The sequence below is a fragment of the Canis aureus genome, chromosome 3 (assembly GCF_053574225.1).
Source record: "Canis aureus isolate CA01 chromosome 3, VMU_Caureus_v.1.0, whole genome shotgun sequence".
Classification (NCBI taxonomy): Eukaryota; Metazoa; Chordata; class Mammalia; order Carnivora; family Canidae; genus Canis; species Canis aureus.
The window spans coordinates 11,198,133-11,220,521 of record NC_135613.1 but is presented as its reverse complement, the minus strand read 5'-3'; the positions used below and the strand labels follow the sequence as shown (position 1 = coordinate 11,220,521).

General features: G+C 40.9%; 1 protein-coding gene across 4 annotated transcripts in view; it reads right to left on the bottom strand.

Moving 5' to 3' along the window:
* TXNL4B (thioredoxin like 4B) overlaps nucleotides 1-22,389 on the bottom strand; it is a 45,222-nt gene that overhangs the window by 1,563 nt on the left and 21,270 nt on the right. The window contains exons 4-5 of one of the 4 annotated variants that reach the window (XR_013375011.1): nucleotides 9,209-9,399; nucleotides 3,990-5,247 (exon numbers count right to left, since the gene is read on the bottom strand). Coding sequence is in view for 2 of the 4 variants with exons in the window: in XM_077889293.1 (XP_077745419.1) it covers nucleotides 9,228-9,399 (172 nt within the window). In the remaining 2 variants the exon portion in view is untranslated. Of the gene's footprint in view, nucleotides 1-3,989; nucleotides 5,248-8,340; nucleotides 9,098-9,208; nucleotides 9,400-22,389 lie in introns of those variants that run through there. The other 3 variants (XR_013375013.1, XM_077889310.1, XM_077889293.1) reach the window with 3 other exon arrangements.

Sequence of the window (22,389 nt, the reverse complement as noted above, 5' to 3'; positions counted from 1 at the left end):
GGCCCAGAGCGTGATCCTGGAGACCTGGGATCAAATCCCACTTCGGGCTCCCGGTGCATGGAGCCTGCTTCTCCCTCTGCCTATGTCTCTGCCTTTCTCTCTCTCTCTCTGTGACTATCATAAATAAATTAAAAAATAAAATAGCCCCCAAATGAAAGTTGTATACTTCTTTTCCCTCTTAAATAATTCTGTGTCCCAGAGGTAATCACAGGGAACTTTTGTATCTATCTTTCTAAATTTTTCCAGATATTTTTGTTTTTATATATAAATACATGTGTCGTAGCTATCTTTTTATCAATCTGCACACACATGTATAGAACAATTTTAGGAAAAAAATACAAAGAACTATTTTTTAATACCAAGTCATATGAGAGTAAATTGGTGGTCTGATGCTCCATCATCCTAAATATTTTAGTGTGGATTTCTTACAAACAAGTACATTCTGCTACACAACCACAACACAACCATCAAAAGTTAGGAGATGAGCACTGATACATCACTTCATCTACAGGCTGTGTGGTACGCAGAATTTCTGAAATGCCTTCCCCCTTCCCAATGGCCTGTCCTGATCTCTAGAACCTAGCAATGTGATGATATATCCCTCCAATGACTGTTAAGTTTCATGGCTTAAGATAGATTGTTTAGGTGGGTCCAGTCTAATCACATGAGCCCTATTAAAAGCAAATGTTTTCTATGGAAAAAGACATCAGAGAGATGCTAAGCATAAGAAGAGATCAAAGTGTTGCTGTTTTGAAGACTAGATGTGGGGCATGAGAAGGAAGGTGTTGGCCCAGGGGTGATAACCAGCAAGAAAATGGATCTCAGACCTACAGCCACAAAGAGCTGAATATTTATTTATTTAATTAATTATTTATTTATTTATTTACTTACTTACTTACTTACTTTATTTATTTATTTATTTATTTATTTATTTATTTATATTCATGAGAGACACAGAGAGGCAAAGGGAGAAGCAGGCTCCTTGTGGGGAGCATGACGCAGGACTCAATTCCAGGACCCCAGGATCATGCCCTGAGCCGAAAGCAGACGCTCAACCACTGAGCCACCCAGGCGTCCCAAAGAGCTGGATTTTGCCAAAGACTTGAATGAGCTTAGAAGCAGATTCTTTCCAATGTGTCTGGATAAGAACTCAACCTATCCAACACTTTGATCCTGATCTTGTGATAACCTGAGCATAAAACCCAGTGGATGCAGCACCTGGGTGGCTCAGTCAGTTACGCATTGGACTCTTGATCTCGGCTCAGGTCGTGATCTCAGGGTCCTGGGATTGAGCCCCACCGCTGGCTCCACGTTCAGTGGAGAGTCTACTTGAAGATTTCTCTCCTTTTGTCCCTCCCTCTGCTTGCAGGTTCTCTCTCTCTAAAATAAATAACTTAAAAAAGAAAGAAAGAACCCAGCTGAGCCTTGGGCGCCTGGGAGGCTCTGTCGGTTGAGCCTCTGACTCTTGGTTTCGGGTCAGGTGGTGATCTAGGGTTGGGAGATCAAGCCTTGTGTCAGTCAGTCTCCGTGCTCAGCAGGGAATCAGCCTGGGGATTCTCTCCCTCTGCCCCTGACCCCACTTACACATTCTGTCTCTCAAATAAATAAATCTTAAAAAGAAAAAGAAAGAACTATGAGCTAATAGTGACTGTGTTTCAAACCACTACATTTGCGGACTATGCTACACGCAAGAGAAGATTCCTACAGGCCAGCTTTGTGTTTCACCACTTGTCCCAGTCATGTCCTTCATTGTAAAAGTATCCAGTTCAGAATGATAGGTTACATTTAGTTGTCCTGTCTCTTTAGTCTCCTGTCTGGGAAAGTTCCTGCCAGTCCTTGACTTCATGTCCTTGACACTTTTGAAGATGACAGGCCAATTATTGTGTAGAATTTCCCTCATTTAGGTTTGTCTGCTATCCCATTGTGACTGGATTCAGGCTCTGCAGCTTTGGCAGGAACATCCCAGAAACAATGCTGTGTCCTTGCGTCCTGCCAGGGGTCACATGGATTCAGTTTGTCTCATTGCTGGAAATGTTTACATGTGTCTGCCAGGCTTGTCCATTGCAAAATTACCCATTTTTCTTTGAAATTAATATTTTATAGGGAGGTACTTTGAAACTATGTAATTAATTATCTACTTCCTCATCAAACCTTCGTTTATACTAGTGTAACCCCATATGCTTCAATTTTATTGAGTGGCTCAAAATCCTCTACCCACAGCCCCCTCCTGACCTTGTGCAGCTCTGACACCTGCTCCAGGTGGCTCTCCACAGCAGACATCATCCTCACACTGTTAAGCTCTGACCCTTGTGTTGGCCTGTCCCTCCGTGGTCACTTTCCTTATTGGCTGGGGCTGCTCTGATGCTCCATACCATGTGTATGTGTCCTCTCCGCTTACTCTGTGGACATTCTCCTCATCCTGTGTGGGCTTCACTACTCTGAGCCACCTGCTTGTGTTTTGCCCCATTGCAGGCACCTGCCTTGCTCTGTGCCACCTAATGGTTTTATGACTAACTGCTCAGGAAAGGGAAGGGGTCAGGAAGAGTTACCCCTTGGAAGGTTCTCTGTTGGAGGCTAACATTCTGCCTCTTAGTACAGTTGTAACAGGCTGCTATTTCTCCCTTGAGGGCCAGGTTAAGTATTTGGCTGGCATCCAGGGGCCATGTGGTATAAGGAGAGCCAGTATTTCTTAATTCTCAAAATGATGCTCAGAGCCCAGAAAAGCCCACAGTGCTGAGAGACATAGACTGGCGGTGCCCAGGTAGCCCTTTGGGGCCCAGGATCATTGAGCGGAATGGTGCCTAGAGTTGCTAATACCACTTGCTGATACATTGTTTACTCCTACGTTTTGTGTTCTGTGCATAATTGGCACAGCCCATTTCACATTAGTTAAATATAAGCCGTTAATAAGTGAAATCTTACCCTGCAGCTTGCTTTGTTCCTGTATCATGATGGAATTTTTTGGTGTTCTGTTAGATGTACCATGCATTTTCTAACAGAACTGTGGTTTTCCACAGCTTAGACATACCAGCGTTTACTTCTGGCTGGCCGTGTGTAGGCTGTCTTCACCATTTCACATCACAGGCAGTGCTGCAGTGAGTCTCTAGGTTTATGTATCTTTTGCTCTTCTAGTAGAATTTCTTTTTATTTTTAAATTTATTTGAGAGAGAAAGACAAGAGCATGAGCATAAGCAGAGGGGAGGAGGCAGAGGGAGACTCCTGGTGGGGCAGGGAGCCCGATGTGGGGCTGGATCCCAGGACCCTGAGATCATGACCTGAGCTGAAGGCAGATGCTTAACTGACTGAGACACCCGGGCGCCCCTAGAATTTCCATAAAATAGACTCCCAGAAGTGTGATCACTTGTGTAAAGGTTATATGCACTTAAATTTTGGTAGTTACTGCTAAATTGCCATTTTAGAGAGATATGCCAAATTGTACTTTCTTTGAAATTTGTAAGACGGGGTTCTCTTTCCTCTTTTTTTTAAAAAAATATTTTATTTATTTATTCATGAGAGAGAGAGAGAGAGAGAGAGAGAGAGAGAGGTAGAGACATAGGCAGAGGGAGAAGCAGGATCCATGCAGGGAGCCTGACACAGGACTTGATCCCGGGTCTACAAGATCAGGCCCTGGGCTGAAGGCGGCACTAAACCGCTGAGCCACCCGAGCTGCCCTTCTCTTTCCTCTTATGTTGCCTCACACAAGAGTTTCCAAGTATGGGTCAGGAATAAGCTGTTCTTTCTTCCCTACTTTCTCCCTGGGAATAGCTTATATTATGTCTCTTCCTTGCAGAAAAAGAAAACAGAAACTGTGGATTTAGTAAGTAAGCCACTTTGGGCTGCAGCCAGAGTGACTGTCACACCCATTTCTGTGTGTGTGTGTGTGTGAGAGAGAGAGAGAGAGAGAGAGAGAGAGAGGCTTCCACTGAGGCAGACCCCCAGGGAAGGAAAACAGAAGGGCAGTAGGTTTCCCTGGATTCTCCCATTCTTACCTGTTCAGGTCACCCTCCTACTGGTGGGGCCTACGAGTGGGTACAGCTCTGTATCAGAAGGGGCTGAGCTTCCTTCCGTCAGTAGTTTCCTTCACAGGGGTAGGTACATCAAGTCACACACATCTAGTGTCTTGAAAAATAGCCATTTCTCTGCTGACCTTCTGATAGGCTGCTCTGGCTCAAGTTCTGTAGCCAATACTTTTTGTCCAGTTATCCATGAGGATGGGAGCAGGAAAACATCCCATCAGAATGGTGTTCTCAAGGTCAAGCAGGAGACTAAGACATAGAGCTGAGATGATTTACTCACTTTCATCTCAGGGCCAACGGTGTGCCTTGGATAGCACAGGAAGTTATTGGTGGTGTTCAATCAGTGCCTCTGGGCAGGAAAATCGAGTGCGCAGGACACTGGGGACCCTCCATCTCTGCTCTCAGTGGTAGATGGGAGGGCACAGGCTCCATCTCACAAGAGACTGTATTCTTCTGCTCCAGGTGGCTTGTCCCCCCAGGAGGGCCAGCTGACATCTCATTGATAGAGAAGGCAGAAGTCTGCAGGTTTTATGTGACAGCTCCATTGTTTAAAATTGGAGCTGGGATCCCTGGGTGGCGCAGCGGTTTGGTGCCTGCCTTTGGCTCAGGGCGTGATCCTGGAGACCCGGGATCGAATCCCACATCAGGCTCCTGGTGCATGGAGCCTGCTTCTCCCTCTGCCTGTGTCTCTGCCTCTCTCTCTCTCTCTGTGACTATCATAAATAAATAAAAATTAAAAAATAAATAAATAAAAAAAATAAAATTGGAGCTGATGTTGTATCAGTCCATTAAAACTGGTTTGTGGACCAAATGAATTAAGGTCTCCAGTTTAGGTGTCTGGCCCATTCCATCCTGTGGCAGCAATTAGAAACTCCCCTGAGCCAAGAGTACCAGCAGGGGGACGGTGGGAAAAATACCAGGAGAATGACCACCCCAGCCAGGGTGGGGGCTGTGAGGGCACCAAAGAGTGCTGTTCACTCCATGACTCATTGTGGTTGGCAGGAAGAGTGCAGACCTTGGAGTTCCACCTTGGGAGACCAACTAATCCTTCTGATGCCCCATTTTTTTTTTTTCACCAGGAAAAACAATGGTTTGGAGGGTTCAACGTGGTCCTGAGTATCTTCTTCTGATGCAGGTCAAGTGCCTCACAGGATCTTTTGGGGCTCCTGGCTCGCTCAGCTGGTGCAACTACAACTCTTGATCTCAGGTTCCATGTTGGGTATAGAGCCTACTTAAAAAAAAAAAAAAAAGGTCTCCTTTTAACAGACAGACTTCCTACTATGTGCCATTAATTTAAAAAAAAAAAAAAGAGCCATCAGAGGTACCTGTCGTGGGCACTTGATTGGTCTGAAATATGCTGGTAGAATGGGGTATGGTGATCAAAGCTCAGAGGCTGGGAAAGGTGGGGAACCTTCTGCAGACATCTCAGGGCCAGCCAGGGCTGAGCCCGAGGCTCCAAAATGTAGCAGCTTGAAACAATGATCAGCTATTATCCCACACAGTGTCTCTGGCTCAGGAATTCAGGAGCAGCTGAATTTGGGGTGGTTCTGGCTCATCATGTCTCATGAGATTGTAACCAAGACGTTGACAGGCATGGCAGTTGCCTGAGGCTTGACGGGGCCTGGAGGATCCACTTCCAGATGGTTCACTCATGTGGCTCGGGAGTGGGTGCTGGCTGTTGGCAGGATGTGCCGGTAGGTCTCTCCATAGGGCTGCCCAAGGACCCTCAAACCATGGCATCTGGCTTCTCCCAGAGTGAGTAATGCAAGAGGGAGCAAGGCAGAGGCTGCAGTGCCTTTTACGACCCAGTTTTGGAGTCAAGTACTATTACTTATGCCACTTCATTCTGTTCATTAGAATAGGGCTGCCAGTTCTAGCAAAACTATCAAACAAAAGCAAAAGGATGCCCAGTTTAATTTGAATTTCAGATAAACAATGAATAATCTTTTATTGTTTATCTGAAATTCAAATTTAATTGGGTATCATGTATTTTATCCGGCAGCCCTGTTAGGAGCAAGTCACTTAGTCCAGCCTACACTCAAGGGAAGGGAAATTAGGTTACATTTTTGAAGGGAGGAAAACCAAAGAATTTGTGGAGTTATTTACAAACCACTACAAGCAGGATTTTGAAAATTTTCATTTGGTCTTGGTATCTGTGGATAATTGCATGGGAGCCTCATAAGATGAAGAAGTTCTGGACAAGCAAGTTCACCTTCCTAATAATCTTGTACATTTATAAGTTTACAGAAAATTACACACAATATCTTCTTTGGTCCTCAGATAGCCCTGTGAGATTGGGGAAGCAGTGCTCATGATCCTCATTTTACAGATGAGGAAGCCGAAATGCTTCACAGATATAATGGGCAGAAACAGTGGAGGAAGAACAGATTCTTCTAGTTTCAAGTCTAGCATTTGTTTTACTCTACCCAGTACCATCCTGATATGATACACTACTAATGCCTTCACATTATGAGATGATTTTGTATAGTAGATCCATTTTCTACCTACTGCCACGTTGTTATCTCAAATGGGTGATGCCATTCATGGATTTGCTGCTGTGTTGTATCCTGGGTAATGGGGAAAGACCCTTGGAGAAGCTGAGGGCCAAGATGTAGTCCTCTCTCTCCACACCTGCAAGCTCTGGAATCCAACCCACTAGCAGACCCTCTGAACAGGGGGACTCAAAAGTTTCTCTAGGAACATCATTTCCTTTCACCAGGAGGCAGCCAACCTCATGTGAAAGACTGCGGGACAGCCAAACCAAATGGGGGATTGCTCTCATCTAATTTTTAGACATACAGAAAAGTTAGAAGAATAGTATAATAAATATCCATACCCCCCTCCACTTAGGCTCAGTAATTCTTACTATCTTTTCCATGTTTTCTCTATTGATATTTTTACCTATCAATATATTGTGTTTTGTTGGAAGTGGTAAACGTCAGGACAGTTCATTCCTAAGCACTTTGTAGCATGCATTTCATACAATAAGGACATGCTCCTGTGAAACCATAATTCCATGGTCACACCTAAGGAAATTAGCCATGATTCTCAAATATCACCTAACATGCAGTCCATATTCCAGTTTTTCTTATTGTCTTAAAATATCTCCCAGAGTCAATCAAGCTCACATTTATGTCTCTTTAGTCTTTTAAAATCTAGAACAATAACCTCTGAAGAGATCAGGGCAGTTGTCTTGTGAACAGTTCTACATTCTACATTTATTCCCAAAATAAAGGTTATATTTCTTTTAGCCTTTGAGTTGCATTGCATCTGGGTGTGGATATATGACCACATCCTAAGAAATATGAATGAAAAACTATTGTGTGCAACTTCTGGGAAGTCTTCTGCTATCTGGAACATGAGTATGATGGCTGGAGCTCTTGCAGCCATCTTATACCTGAGAATCAGGGTCACCCCAGAGGCAAAAGCTGGAATGAGCTTCTTTGAACTACCAACACCAGCTTTGTATACTGTCCCACTTCTTTTGAGAAAGTAAACCCTGTGTGCTTAAGTCTCTGTTAATTGGGGTTTTCTTTCATACGTAGCCAAATTTAATCCCAGCTAAGGAAGAAGCCAGATTAAGGCCTACTGTAATCTTGTATCTGCTTGTCAGATACGTTATCTACTTTCTACTTGGCTAAAACACATTTCAAGATTTCTCTTTCCTTCAGGTGTAGATCGCTGGTGCCAATGCCCCATGAGAATGTGCTCGGACTCTCATGTTACCTAACATCTAGTGTTGAATGAATCCTGGCAGCAAAATTTTCTGCGAGAACCTTGTGGTGATAAATGTGGGAAATGAAGTGAGTGTGGCTTGTCACATGTAAGAGAACACCAGGGGACAAGTATGTGTGTGCAGGGACAGAGTGGGAATGACCTGCAATCGGTACACAGTAGTTTTGTGAAATACAAAACTGAGCAGTAACTCAGGGGCAAGGCTCCAAAGGGCAGGACCTTTAGGAGAGGAAATGTGGTAAGTAGTCCAACTCCACATTCTCGCCAACCCAGGAGAGGTTTCCTGGGGGTTGAAGACTCCATCTGGGAAGTGTCCCACAGGAAACAAAAAAGAGATACAGCATGTGAAGGTAATCTGGTTGTACTACTTGAGCCCCATTAATCACTAGGGTTGACTTGGGTCCAGGAACAAAGCTGTGCCCAGAAGGGTCAGCATGTTTCCGGGGTCATCGAGACCCCACACCCCCTGACCACTCTCTTGGAGGTTGAATTTAAAAATCCTGTAATGAATGCAGTGACATCTTCCTACCTCGACAGAGCAAAAAGTATGGATCCCAAGTCTGGGGACCCAAAAGAAATCATTCTGGTGAGGGAAGAATTTCAATTTTATTTGAGATTCTGATATAACCAATGAAACACACACACACATATGTATGTATGTGTGTGTGTGTGTGTGTGTGCATGAGAGACAGATACACACAGAATAAGGCTGACCCACATTCATTTGCTCTTTCACTCATTCATTCTTCCAACAATCATTTATTGAGATTCTGTTTCCTGTCAGTGGCTGGGCTGCCTGCTGGGGATGAAGGTAACTGAGTTTTCTAACATCTCTTCATGGCTCAGAAGAGTCAAATACAAACAGGACCGACCAGAACCCAGGGGGACACACTCTACAACAGTGGAAGGATCCCAGTGCGCCCCTAGCAGAGAGGAGAGTCACTTGGGGGCACAGCTTCAGGCAGCTGCAGTGATTTCTCTGTGTGGCTAGGACCAATTTTTTACAATTTCCCAGGGGCCACAATTATGCAAATCCCTAATTTCTTGCACCTCAAAGCAGAGTTTTAACACCATTCCTTCTAGAGAGTTCTGATGGCTCAACTCTTCCCAGAACCTGGCTGGCACTCTGGGGACATTGTTTCCAGGCAGTTTCCTTGGTGTATTTCCTAATGCGTTTTGTAGCCATGGCCCACGTGGTCTTTGCCTGCTTCTGGGAGGTGATGCCCCCAGGGCCTGGCCCAATGGGATGGGGGTGTAGGAAGGCACAAAGCTGGGGACTGCTCATGCTCAAAACTTTGCAGCATCAGACTTCTCCTGCTTTGAGTGTCAGTGCTCTAGGGTCTTCCCTAAAAAACAGATGTTTCCAAGGGCTGTGATTTCCTCTCTGCTTGAGCTCTATTCTCTGCTTCAAGCTTCTGATCTAACTGGCTTTCCAAGATGGGGCAATCTAAACTTACCAGAGGCTCTAACCAAGTGTCAGTCCTTAGCTCTTGCCTCAAGCTCTTGCTTGCAATTCCACGTTGAAATCTGGTCTCCAGTTCTAGCCCAGAGTCCTGTTTCCTGGGACTTGCTGGTGTAGTCCTTTCCCCAGTTCTGGTCTGTTGTCTCCATTAATGGAGTTTGCTGACTTAGTCCACGCTGGGAATTTCTGGAGGTGCACACAAGGGGATTATATTCATAATAATGTTAAAAAAGAAGAAACAACAAGCAACAGTTGGAGTCATCCCTCCCACCCCCCACAATACCAAACCAAGACTTAATTATAGTTTCATCTTATTCCAGGAATGTGACCTTTAACAGTCAACCTGAAATTTCCAGATCAGCACTGGTGAGGTCATGTGCCTGTCCCTCCACCCCCACCTCCAAAAGGTGTACTGGCCAGAAACCATCCCTCTCTTTCCCCCTCCCTCCCTCTCTTCCTTCCTTGTCTTTCTTTTTGCTAATAACTTCCTTGCCCACCCTTCTTCCTATTAAAACATTTTTTTTTTCTGTTTTGTACAACTCCTCAGAACACGCTCTCTACTTGCTAGACAGGACGCTGCCTGATTCATGAATCCCCTCATAAAGCTAATTAGATCCTCAAATTTACTTTGTTGAATTTTGTTCTTTTTTTAACTTTTTAAACATTTTGTTCATTTATTCATGAGAGACACAGAGAGAGAGAGAGAGAGAGGCAGAGACACAGGCAGAGGGAGAAGCAGGCTCCATGCAGGGAGCTCGATGTGGGACTCGATCCAGGATCTCCAGGATCATGCCCTGGGCTGAAGGCAGATGCTAAACCGCTGAGCCACCTGGGCTGCCCCAAATTTTGTTCTTTAACAATATCTGCACACCTTTGACCTCTGACCAACTTCCTACTGGCAGATTGTATTTGAAGGTTTGATGTACTGTGGGTTTACCGGCTCTGGTTGGCTGTCTTACTGATAGGAAGCTGGTTTGAGGGTAAAACTGGATTTAAAATCTTGGAAGTTAGCAGTTTCTCATTTATAAAGTGTCAAGATTGAGGCTTTTTTGGGGGGCTGATGCTACATTTTTTAAAAAAGATTTTATTTATATATTCATGAGAGACACACAGAGAGAGGCAGAGACATAGGCAGAGGCAGAGGCAGGCTTTCCCCCAGGAGCCTAATGTGGGACTCGATGCCAGGACCCCGGGATCATGACCTGAGTCAAAGGCTCAACCACTGAGCCACCCAGGTGTCCCCTGATGCTACTTTCAAGAAGCTCTTTAAAAAGCTCAAAACATCAGTATGTATGTCTGCCAGTGATGCAATTTTCAAGACAATAATTGGTGGCACTAAGGAAGTACAGCTGGGAACCAATGTCCATGTTCCAGGCACAGCGGGATCTCATAGTTCCTGGTCTCTGGTGGCTGAGGGAACGTGAGATAACCAAGATAACCTAGAAAGAGGAGAAATAGTGGAACATCTTTGTTTAATTTTCTTATCGATACAAACTGAAATTTTGAACAACATGTGCTGTTCTGAATTCAACACTCAATTATTCATTCTGTTCTAAGGTCATGGACACTCCTAGGAAAACTCAGGTGGTTCTCATTCCATGGCTTCTCATGCAAGTCTTACACATTCAAGTCTTTAATCCATTTTGAATTAATTGATGTATATGGTGTAAGAGAATAATCCAGTTTCATTCTTTTTTTTTTAATTTTTATTTATTTATGAGTCATTGAGAGAGAGAGAGAGAGAGAGAGAGAGAGAGAGGCAGAGACATAGGCAGAGGGAGAAGCAGGCTCCATGCACCGGGAGCCTGACGTGGGATTTGATCCCGGGTCTCCAGGATCACGCCCTGGGCCAAAGGCAGGCGCTAAACCGCTGCGCCACCCAGGGATCCCTCCAGTTTCATTCTTTTGCATGTAGCTGTCCAGTTTTCCCAAAACCATTTACTGAAGAGATTGTCTTTTCCTGATTGTATATTCTTGTCTCTTTTGTTGTACATTATCTGATGATATATGCATGAGTTTATTTCTGGGCTATCTAATCTGTTCCATTGATCTATGAGTCTGTTTTTATGACAGTACCATGCTGTTTTGATTACTACAGCTTTGTAGTACAGTTTTAAGTCAGGGACCATGATACTTCCAGCTTTGTTCTTCTTAAGATTTTGTTTTTATGGGGTCAAATTTTAGAATTATTTGTTGTAGTTCTGTGAAAAATGCCTTTGGAATTCTGATAGGAATTGCATTCAATCTGTAGATCACTTTGGGTATTATGGACATTTTAATAATAGTAATTCTTCCAGTCCATGAATATGGACTATCTTTCCATTTATTTATGTCTTCTTCAATGTCTTTTAAGAAAAAAAGGTTTTCCCATCCGTCCTCCCTTTCTCCTTCCTTCCTTTTCTTTTTTGACTATGGCACACAATGTTATATTAGTTTCAGGTGTACAACATAGTGATTTGACAAGTTTATACATTATGCTATATTCATCATGAATGTAGCTACCACCTATCATCATACATCACTACATAATATCATTGACTATATTCCTTATGTTGTGCCTTTTATTTCTGTGACATATTCATTCTATAACTTGAAGCCTATATCTCCCACTCCCCATTCACTCATTTGCCCATTTTCTCACACTCTGCTCTCTAGTAACCATAAGTTTGTTCTTTATGTTTACAGATCTAATTCTGCTTTTTGTATGTTTATTCCTTTTTTTTTTAGATCCACATATGAGTGAAATCATATGGTATTTGTCTTTCTCAGTCTGACTTATTTCACTTAGCATAATACCCTTTAGATCCTTCCATGTTGTCTCAAATAGCACGATCTTATTCTTTTATGGCTGCATAATACACCACATCTTCCTTATTCATTCGTCTGTCAATGGACACTTAGGCTGCTTCCATATCTTGACTATTGTAAACAGTGATGCATAGGGGTGCAAATATCTTTTCAATTTCATGTTTTCATAGTGGAATTATTGGATCATATGTTATTTCTATTTTTAACATTCCATACTCTTTTCTACAGAGTCTGTACCAGTTTACATTTCCATCAACAGTGTACAAGTGTTCCTTTTTTCACATCTTCACCAACACATGTTATTTCTTGTCTTTTTTATTTTAGCCATTCTTACAGGTGTAACATGTCCTCTTTCATTTATTTTATTTATTTGAGCCCTCTTTTTTCTTTTCTCCTTCTTCTTCTTTTTTCTTCTTCTTTTTTCTTCTTCTTTTTCTTCTTCTTTTTCTTCTTCTTCTTTTTCTTCTTCTTCTTCTTCTTTTTCTTCTTCTTCTTCTTCTTCTTCTTCTTCTTCTTCTTCTTCTTCTTCTTCTTCTTCTTCTGTCTTGGTGAGTCTAGCTAAAAGTTTATTGATTTTATCTTTTTGAAGAACCAGCTCTTAGTTTCATCGATATTTTCTTTTTAGTCTTTTTTGGTCTCTATTTCTCTATTTCATTTATTTCTCTCTGGTTTATTATTTCCTTCCTTCTACTAACTTTGGGCATCATTTAATCTTTTTTTTTTTTTTAGTCCCCTTAGGTGTAAAGTTAAATTGTTTATTTGAGATTTCTCTTCTTTTGTTTTCTTTTTTTTTTTTTTAAGATTTTATTTATTTATTCATGAGAGACACAGAGAGAGAGGCAGAGACATAGGAAGAGGATGGAGAAGCAGGCTCCATGCAGAGAGCCCGATGTGGGACTCAATCCCGGGACTCCAGGATTAACCTCAACATATTTGTAATTTTGCCAGTTTTCTTCTTGTAATTGATGTCTAGTTTTTTATACCATTGTAATCAGAAAAGATACTTCATATGATTTCAATCTTCTTGAATTTATTGAAACTTGTTTTATGGCCTAAAAGATGAAATACCGAGGAGATTGTTCTGTGCGCACTTGAGAAGAATGTGTATTCTGCTGTTTTTTTTCTTTTAAAGTAATCTCTATGCTCAAAGTGGGGCTTGAACTCACAACCCCAAGAACGAGAGTCAAATGCTTTACTGACTGAGTCAGCCAGGCACCTCTCTATTCTGCTGCTTTGGGATGGAATGTTCTCTATATACTTAAGTCCATCTGGTCTAATGTGTTATTTAAGGCTGATGTTTTCTTATTGATTTTCTATCTGGATGATAAACCCATTGGTATCAGTAGGGTGTTAAAATCTCCTACTTTCACTACACTGCTATCAAGTTCCCCCTTTAGGTCTGTTACTATTGGCTTCATATATTTTGATGCTCCTATGTTGGGTGCACATATGTTTGTAAGTGTTATATTTTCTTACAGGATTGACCTCTCCATAATTATGTAGTGCCCCTTTGTTTTTTATTAAAGTCTTTGTTTTAAAGTCTATTTTGTCTGATATAAGCATAGCTGCATTAGCTTTCCTTTTGTTTCCATTTACATGGAGTATTTTTCCATCCTTTCACTTTCAGTTTGTGTATGTCTTTACTTCTGAAATGAGTCTCTTCTAGGTAGCAAATAGATATGTCTTGGCTTTTATAATCCCTTCATACACTCCACATCTTTTGATTGGAGAATTTAGTTCATTTACATTTAAAGTAATTATGGATAGGTATGTATTTATTGCCATTTTGTTAATTGTTCTCCAACTATTTTTGTATTCCTCTCTTCTCTTGTAGTTTGATGACTTTCTTTAGTGTTGTTTAGATTTCTTTCTCATTTTCTTTTGTGTATTTACTTTGTAGATACTATGAGGCTCACGTATCTTATCCCATGTTCATAACAGTCTATTTTAAGTTAATAGCAACTTAAATTTGAACACATCCAAAAATCCTACATTTTTACTACCTCTGATGTCTTATGGTTTGTGTGTGTGTGTGTGTGTGTGTGTGTGTGTGTGTGTTTTAATTGAAGGTCCCTTACTGGTCCTGTTTCCATGAGTGCAAAGACCAGGGGAAAAGGGGAGGGGAACCAGGTGGCACAAGGAAGGGTCATCTCCACAACATTCCATTTATACACAGAACTAAACAGACAAGCACAGAGTCACTATTGTGGTTAGAAGTTGGCAGCCTGGGAAAAGGGAGGAATGGGTGGGGTACTGGGGTGTCGTTAAACTCTACTTCAAATCTGAATGATAATTTTACTGGATAGAGTATTCTTGGTTGAAAGCTTATTTCTTTTAGCACTTTGAATATATCATGCCACTTTCTTTTGGCTTGAAAAAAATTCTTTTTTTTTGGCTTGAAAAATTTCTGCTGATAAATCTGCTGATAAATAGCCTATGGCATTTCCCTTGTATGCAATTTGTTTTCCCTTGCTGCTTTTAAGAGTTTCTCCTTAATTTTAACCTTTAACATTTTATTTTTTTTAAGATTTTATTTATTTGAGAGAGAGGGAGAGAGACAGAGACAGAGACAGAGAGACAGAGACAGAGCCTGAGCAGCCAGAGGGAGGGAGAGAGAGAAGCAGGCTTCCCACAGAGCAGGGAGCCTGACATGGGGCTTGATCCCAGGACTCTGAGATTATGACCTGAGCCAACTCTGAGCCACCCAGATGCCCCAACTTTTGACATTTTAATCTTTTTTTTTTTTTTTTTTTTTTTTGACATTTTAATCTTAATGTGTCCTAGTGTACCTCTCTTTGGGTTCATCATTTTTGGAACTCTCAGGATTCTTGGACCTAGATATCTCTCTCCCTAAATTAGGGAAGTTTTCAGCTATTATATATTAAAATAAGTTTTCTGACACTGTCACTCCTCTCCTTCTGGATCCCTTATAATACAAATGCTATTGTGCTTGATGTTGCCCCAGTGGTCACTTAAGTTATATCTTTATTTTTTAAAGTTGTTTTTTCTTTTTGATACTCTGTCTGGGTGAGTTTCATTGCTTTATCTTCCAGGTTGCTGATTCTTTCTTCTGCTTTATCAAATCTGTTGTTGTAATGTATTTTTCAGTTCAGTTTTTGTATTCTTCAGCTCTGAGAATTCTCTTTGGTACTCTCTTACGTTTTCCTTTTCTTCTTTCTTTGTGCTCTCTTATGTTTTCTCTTTGTTGAAGTTCTCACTGTGTTTATTCATTTTTCTTCTGAGTTTGGTGAGCTTCTTTATGATCATTACTTTGAATTCCTTATCAGGTAGATTACATATCTGCATATCATTAAGGTCGTTTTCTGAGGTTTTCTCTTATTCTTTTGTTTGGAATACATTTCTCTTCCTCTTCATTTTGCTTGATTCTGTGTTTATTTCTATGTATTAGGCAAAACATCTACCTCTCTCTCTTGAAGAAGTGGCCTTGCTTAAATTATTATCTTTCTCATTCAACCCTGCCCTAGCTCTTGGTTGTCTCTTGAAACTTTGTCTAAACTGCCAAATTTATTCTTGATATGACCTCATTGTAGAGGGTGTGCCAAGACTTGTCAGTGATCCAAGGGAGGAATTTCACTTAGAACATAGTTTCAGGTTGATTGGAAGCCAGACTCTGAGGGGGCGCTTTTAAATTATGCATATGTACATAGCCTTATGAGGTTGCAATTGTAATCTCTGCTGCTTTCCAGACCAGAAGATCTCTAGGTCCCCTGGGCGACAACTGCAAAAATCAGGTCTCCAGATAAGTGTATAAGCTCCTTTCTTGGAAGTCTTGTTAAAGTGTAGCAAGGCCAAGGGGTATAGCCAGCAGGGGGTTTCCCTGCTTACATTCCTTGTGAATGCCTCCTTAGCCTCTAGATTCTTGGGAAACCTGAAGCCTGTCCCTCAGGCTGAAGCTCTAGGCTTTTTGAAACAGGCTTTTTCACAGGAAGACTGGGATTATGTTGTAGTTTGCTGTCTAAGCAGCATGCTGGGGTGTGTGGCCTGTCAAGAACTGTTTTTCTGATTGTTACAGTCCCATTGAGATCTGGAACACAAGTCCTCTTGGCCACCAGGGCCAGGCAATCAGGGGTGTCCCTGTGTGGGCTGTGTGTCTGTTGGCTTTGGCAAGGCTGCTGAAGAATATTGGGGGTGGGGCACATTAGTAGTTCCAGAGAGGAAGCAGAAAAATGTCTTGACTGCTCACCCATGGGCTTTAACAATGCAGGAGAATCGTGCCTTGTCTTTGTGCAGATCTTGGCTTTAGGCTGAAAGTAGGAGAATGCCATGACCTCTTGCACTTGCCAGCCTAAGCCGGGGGTGGGGGGGAGAGGAGTGTTGCAATCACCTATGTTTGCAGACTTTAGCTAGGAGTAGAAGAACTCTGACCAGCCAGGGAATTGGGGAGTGCTCTCTGACCTCAGCAAATGCCATGACCGCATGGCCCTGCCAATCTCAGCAAGGTGGCAGGAGGGTGCTACCTCCGAGCTCAGCATCCTGTGCTAGCAGGCCATGTGGAGAGAGCGCAAAATGGTGTCCTCCAGCACCTCCATCTCCAGAGTGTCTCAACTGTCCCCAGCCCCTGCAGGCAATGTCCTTGGATCCGCAAATAAATTCCCTTCACATACAGTCTAGGTGCTTTTCAAACTCCTGTTTTTTAAAAACAAAAAACAAAAAAACACAAACTCCTGTTTTTGTTTTGTTTTGTTTTGTTTTGTTTTGTTCAGTCTTGGGGTGAGAGAGACTTCCAAGATGGAATTTCAGTTTCCTATAGCACTTTGGGACCTCCAGATGTCAGCCCCATGGATTTTCCCCATCAGACAATCTGGGGCTTGTTTTTCTGGTGTAGATACCAGAGGTTGTGGTGTCTGATATGGAGCAACAACCCCTCACTCCTCTGAGAGAGAAGTATTGGCCTGGTGACGTCCCTCCCTCTTGTGTTTCTGGGCTGGGGGTGGGCTTTTTTGATAAGATTGTCTCTGCGTCTCTTACTCATCTTGATGTGGTCCTTTAATCACTTGTTTTACAGCACAGTTCAATTAGTCTTCAGAGGGAAATTATCTATATGTAGCTGTAGATTTCGTGTGTCTGTGAGAGGATGTGGGAGGATCTTCTGTGCCATGACCAGAGATCATCCCCTATTTGCCCCCTTTTAGTTTAAAATCTTTCAAATATGAGAACCATATAGGCCTATATGTCTTCATTGGAAAATTCCTCCATACAATTAAGAAAAATAATATCAATCTTACACAAACTCTTTCATGTAATAGAAAAAATAGAGAACATTCTCCATCGTGCATTAAGAGATCAACATAAACTTAATATTAAACCCTGGTAAGGATATTACAAGAAAGGAAACTTATAGACCAATATTCCTTATGAAGTCAAATGGAAAAATCCTAAAAAATAATCAACAAATCAAACCCAGCAATATATAAAAAATATACTACATCATGAGAAATTGAAGTTTATTTCAGAAGTGCAAAGTTGGTTTAACATTCAAAAATTGAGCAATGAACTCACCACATTAACAAGACAGATAATCTTAATGAATAAAGAAAAAACATTTGACACCTCTACATGCTAAAAAAGCTTAATGAACTAGGAATAGAAGAGAACTTCCTTAGAGGCACCTGGGTGGCTCAGTCATTCAAACATCTGCCTTTGGCTCTGGTCATGATATCAGGGTCCTGGAATTGAGTCTTGCCTCAGCTCCCCACTTAGTGGAGCTTTGTGCTCTCTCTCTCTCAAATAAATAAATAAAATCTTTTTAAAAAAAATTTTATGTATTTATTCATGACAGACACACACACACACACAGAGGCAGAGACACAGACAGAGGGAGAAGCAGGCTCCACGCAGAGAGCCCAATGTGGGACTCGATCCCAGGACCCCAGGATCAAGCCCTGAGCCGAAGGCAGACGCTAAACTACTGAGCCATCCAGGGATCCCTAAATTTTTTTTTTTTTAAAGAGAACTTCTTTAATCTGATAAAGAATATCTATAAAAACAACAAACAAAACAAAAAACCTACAACTAACATAATACTTAAGAGTGAAATTTTGAATGGTTTTTCCTTTCCTGAGTTTTGGAGTAGACAAGGATGCCTGCTCCCCACTTCTATTTGATATTTTTTTTTTAGAGATTTTATTTATTTATTCATTCATGAGAGACACACAGAGAGAGGCAGAGACACAGGCAGAGCGAGAAGCAGGCTCCTCACAGGGAACATGATGCGGGACTCGATCCCTGGATTGGGATCACGCCCTGAGCCAAAGGCAGAAGCTCAAAGGCAGTCCCTCTATTTGACATTATAACAAAAATCCTAGTTAGTGCAATAAGGTAAGAAAAAAAAAGGTATAAAAATTAGAAACGATGAGGTAAAAGAGCCATTATTTGCAGATGAAATGATTGTGTACCTAAAACATCTAGATCAATGAAACTATTAGATTTAATTAGTGAATCTACCAAGTTGATGGACATAATGTCAATATACAAAGATCAAATTTAATTCTCTATATTCATTATAAACAATTAGCAAATTAAATGAAAATATCATTTGTAATAGCCATCAAATAGAACACGTAGTAATAAATCTAATAAAAGAGGTGCAAAGATCTATCCTAAAATATACAAGGCACTGGAATTAAAGACACCTTAAATAAATGAGGGCATATACCATGTTTACAGATTGGAAGACTCAATATTGTCAGTTCTCCTCAAGTTGATCTAGAGATTTAAAGTACTCTCAATCAAAATCCCAGCAGGACATCTGTGAAAATTGAAAGCTGATTTTCCAATTTATATGAAATGCAAAGGATGTAGAATATATTATAGTCCATCAAGACAATCTTGAGGAAGAAGAATAAAGTTAAAACACTTATAATACTGAATAGCAAGATTCACAATAAAGTTCCTTATGAAGACAGTTGAATTGACTCAGGACAAGACAGACTAATGGAACAGAGTAAAAAATATAGAAAGAGACCAACTCATATATGGTTATAGAAAGAGACCAACTCATATATGGTCACCTAATTTCTTTCTTTTCTTTTCTTTCTGATTTTCTTTCTGATTTTATTTATTCATTTCTTTCTTTCTGATTTTATTTATTCATTCATGAGAGACACACACACACAGAGAGAGAGGCAGAGGGAGAAGCAGACTCCCTAAGGGAGCCTGATGTGGGACTCGATCCCAGGACCATGGGATCATGACCTGAACCAAAGGCAGATACTCAACCATTGAGCCACCCAGGTACTCCTGGTCACCTAATTTCTAAAAAAGGTACCACTGCAACTTAGAGGCAAAGGATGATGCATATTTATATGGAAAAAATGAACTTGAACTTTTATCTCACATCATATGCAAACATTATTTCTGCATGGATTATAGATCTAAATAAGAAATGTAAAACAATAGGGCAGCCCCGGTGGCGCAGCGGTTTAGCGCCGCCTGCGGCCCGGGGTGTGATCCTGGAGACCCGGTATCGAGTCCCATGCCGGGCTCCCTGCGTGGGGCCTGCTTCTCTGTCTGCCTGTGTCTCTGCCTCTCTTTCACTCTCTCTGAACAAATAAATAAATAAATCTTAAAAAAAAAAAAAAGAAATGTAAAACAACAAACTTTTAGAATAAAATTTAGGAGAAGTTTTAGGCAAAAAATTATTAATCAGGACACAAAAATTACTGACCATAAAATTTTTAAAAACTATAGGACATATTAAAAATAAGAACTTATATACTTTTGTTCATTTAAAATACATGATTAAAAGAAAAAAGATAAACCATAGAATATAATAAACAGAAGATGTTTATTATACATATATCTAATAATAGTGTTCAGAGAAAAAATACCAATTCCTGCAAATCAATAAGTAAAAGACAGTTCATAAAGTGGTTCTCTAAATGAACTAATAATATAAAAAGTGCTCTATATGTCATTCAATATCTGGGAAATGCAAATTAAAGCCATCATTATATTTTGCTGCGTATACACCAGAATGGCTAAAATTGAAATATATTGACAAGTATATGGAGCAACTGGAACTTTGATATATTGCTGGTGGGAGTGTACACTGGAGAATTGTTTGGAAGCATCTATTAAACCTAAACATTGGGGCACCTGGGTGGCTCAGTTGGTTAAGTATCTGCCTTCAGCTCAGGGATCCTGGGATCAAGCCTCATGTTGGGCTCCCTGCTTCTCCCTCTCCTGCTCCCCTTGCTTGTCCTCTCTTTGTCTCTCTGTCAAATAAATAAATAAAATATTTTCTTAAAAAAGCTAAACACTGCCTACTCCGTGGCACAGCAAGATATTTAAAGATTTATTTATTTATTTATTTATTTATTTATTTATTTATTTATTTGAGAGAGAGAGAGAGAACATGCATGTGCAAAAAAGAGTGTGGTAGGGGGCAGAGAGAGAGAATCTTAAGCAGAATCCCCACTGAGTGGGGAGCCTAATGCAGGGCTCAGTCTCACAACCCTGAAATCATGACCTGAACCCAAATCAAGAGTTGGATGTCTGAATGAGCCAGCCAGGTGCCCTGGCATAGCAAGATATTTATTCAAGAGAAATGAGTGCATGTATCCATCAAAAGACATGTGCAAGAAAGTTCATAGCAGCTTTATTTATAATAGCCCCAAACTGGAATCAGTTCAAACATCCATAAACAGGAGAATGGATTAATCAATTGTGGTTTATTCATACAAGGGAATACTTCTCAGGAACAAAAAAAGAAAGCAAACTACTGTGACAATATGGTTGATTCTCACAGACATAATGATGAGCAAAAGAAGCCAAAAATGAGTGACTACTATTTGATTCTATTCACATGAAGTTTAAGAACAGGGGAAACTATTCTATCAAGACAGAAGTCAGAATAGTGGTTACTTTCTTAGGGTGGGGTATTAACTGCAAGGAACCGAAAATAGTTGTCCAGAGTGCTAGAAATATTCTATATTTTTTTTTTTTTTTTGTAAGACAGAGAGAATGCATGTGCCTGAGCAGGGCTGGGGGTGGGTGCAGAGGGAGAAGGAGAGAGAATTTCAAGCAGGCTCCACACCCAGCATGGAACCTCATGTAGGGCTTGATCTCTCAATCCTGACTGAGATCATGACCTGATCCAAAATCCAGAGTCGGATGCTTAACTAAGCCATCCAAATGCCCCAGAAACATTTTATACCTTGATCTGAGTGTTTATTACACAGTTGTTTTACATATACATTTATTGAGCTGAACTCCTGAGATTTGATATTTTTAGTAAATGATGCAGGATCAGTCATATATCCATAGAGAATAAAATCAGCCTGGCTTTCTACCTTACTTCCCTGAAACTATGGAAGATATTTATAACAAATCAGAATCATCTTAAAGTCCCAACAACAAGGGAATATTTAAAGTATACAGAGGGTTACCTGACTGGCTCAGTTGGTTAAACACAGACTCTTGATTTAAGCTCATGATCTCAGGATTGTGAGATCAAGCCCCACATCAGGCTCTGTTGGGCATGGAACCTGCTTAAGATTCTCTCTCTTCCTCTTTCTTCCCTCTTTCTTCCCTGCCTCTCTCACTGTCAAAAAAATAAAATACATATGACACATCCTTAGAAAGTTAGGAATATGATGTGGCATTAAAAGTGTTTTAAAGTGTTTACTACAATGTGGAAAACACCTATAACATGGGTAAAAAAAGGCAGACCATAAAAATCCTGTATAAAGAGTTATCAAAACTATGTAAAGATATATACAGAGAAAAGTCTGGAAGGAAGTCACACTGGTGTTTTTTTAAAATTATTTTTTTGTTGGAGTTCAATTACACTGAAGTGTTAATAGTGGTTATTTGTTGTCTTTGGATGGCAATAATGGGAAGACTTTTTTCTATTTTTTATTTTTTTGTAGCTTGCAAAATTTCAAGACTGACACTGATGATAATGACAGAACAATCTTTTAAAAAATATCTTTTTCCTTCCAAAATCAAAACTCTGGGGACACCTGGATGGCTCAGTGGTTGGGTGGCTGCTTTTGGCTCAGGTTGTGATCCCCAGATCCGAGATCGAGTCCCACATCGGGCTTCTGTGAGAAGCCTGCTTCTCCTTCTGTCTGCATCTCTGCCTCTTTCTCTCTCTCTCTCTCACCCTCTCCCTCTCGTCTCTGATGAATAAATAAATTAAAAACAAAAAACAAAAAACCCCAAATCAAAATTCTGCCTTCAAGTTTCTCTGTCAAAGACTGCTTTATCAGTCTTTCAAGGTTTTCTGCTTTCTGTTCTCATCACAAAATGTGTTCACTACTTCCTGTGGCTGGCTACACTAAGGCTTCTCAGCTCCACTTGCTTATCTTGTCCCACTCTAATTCCCAGTTAAGACAGAAGGGC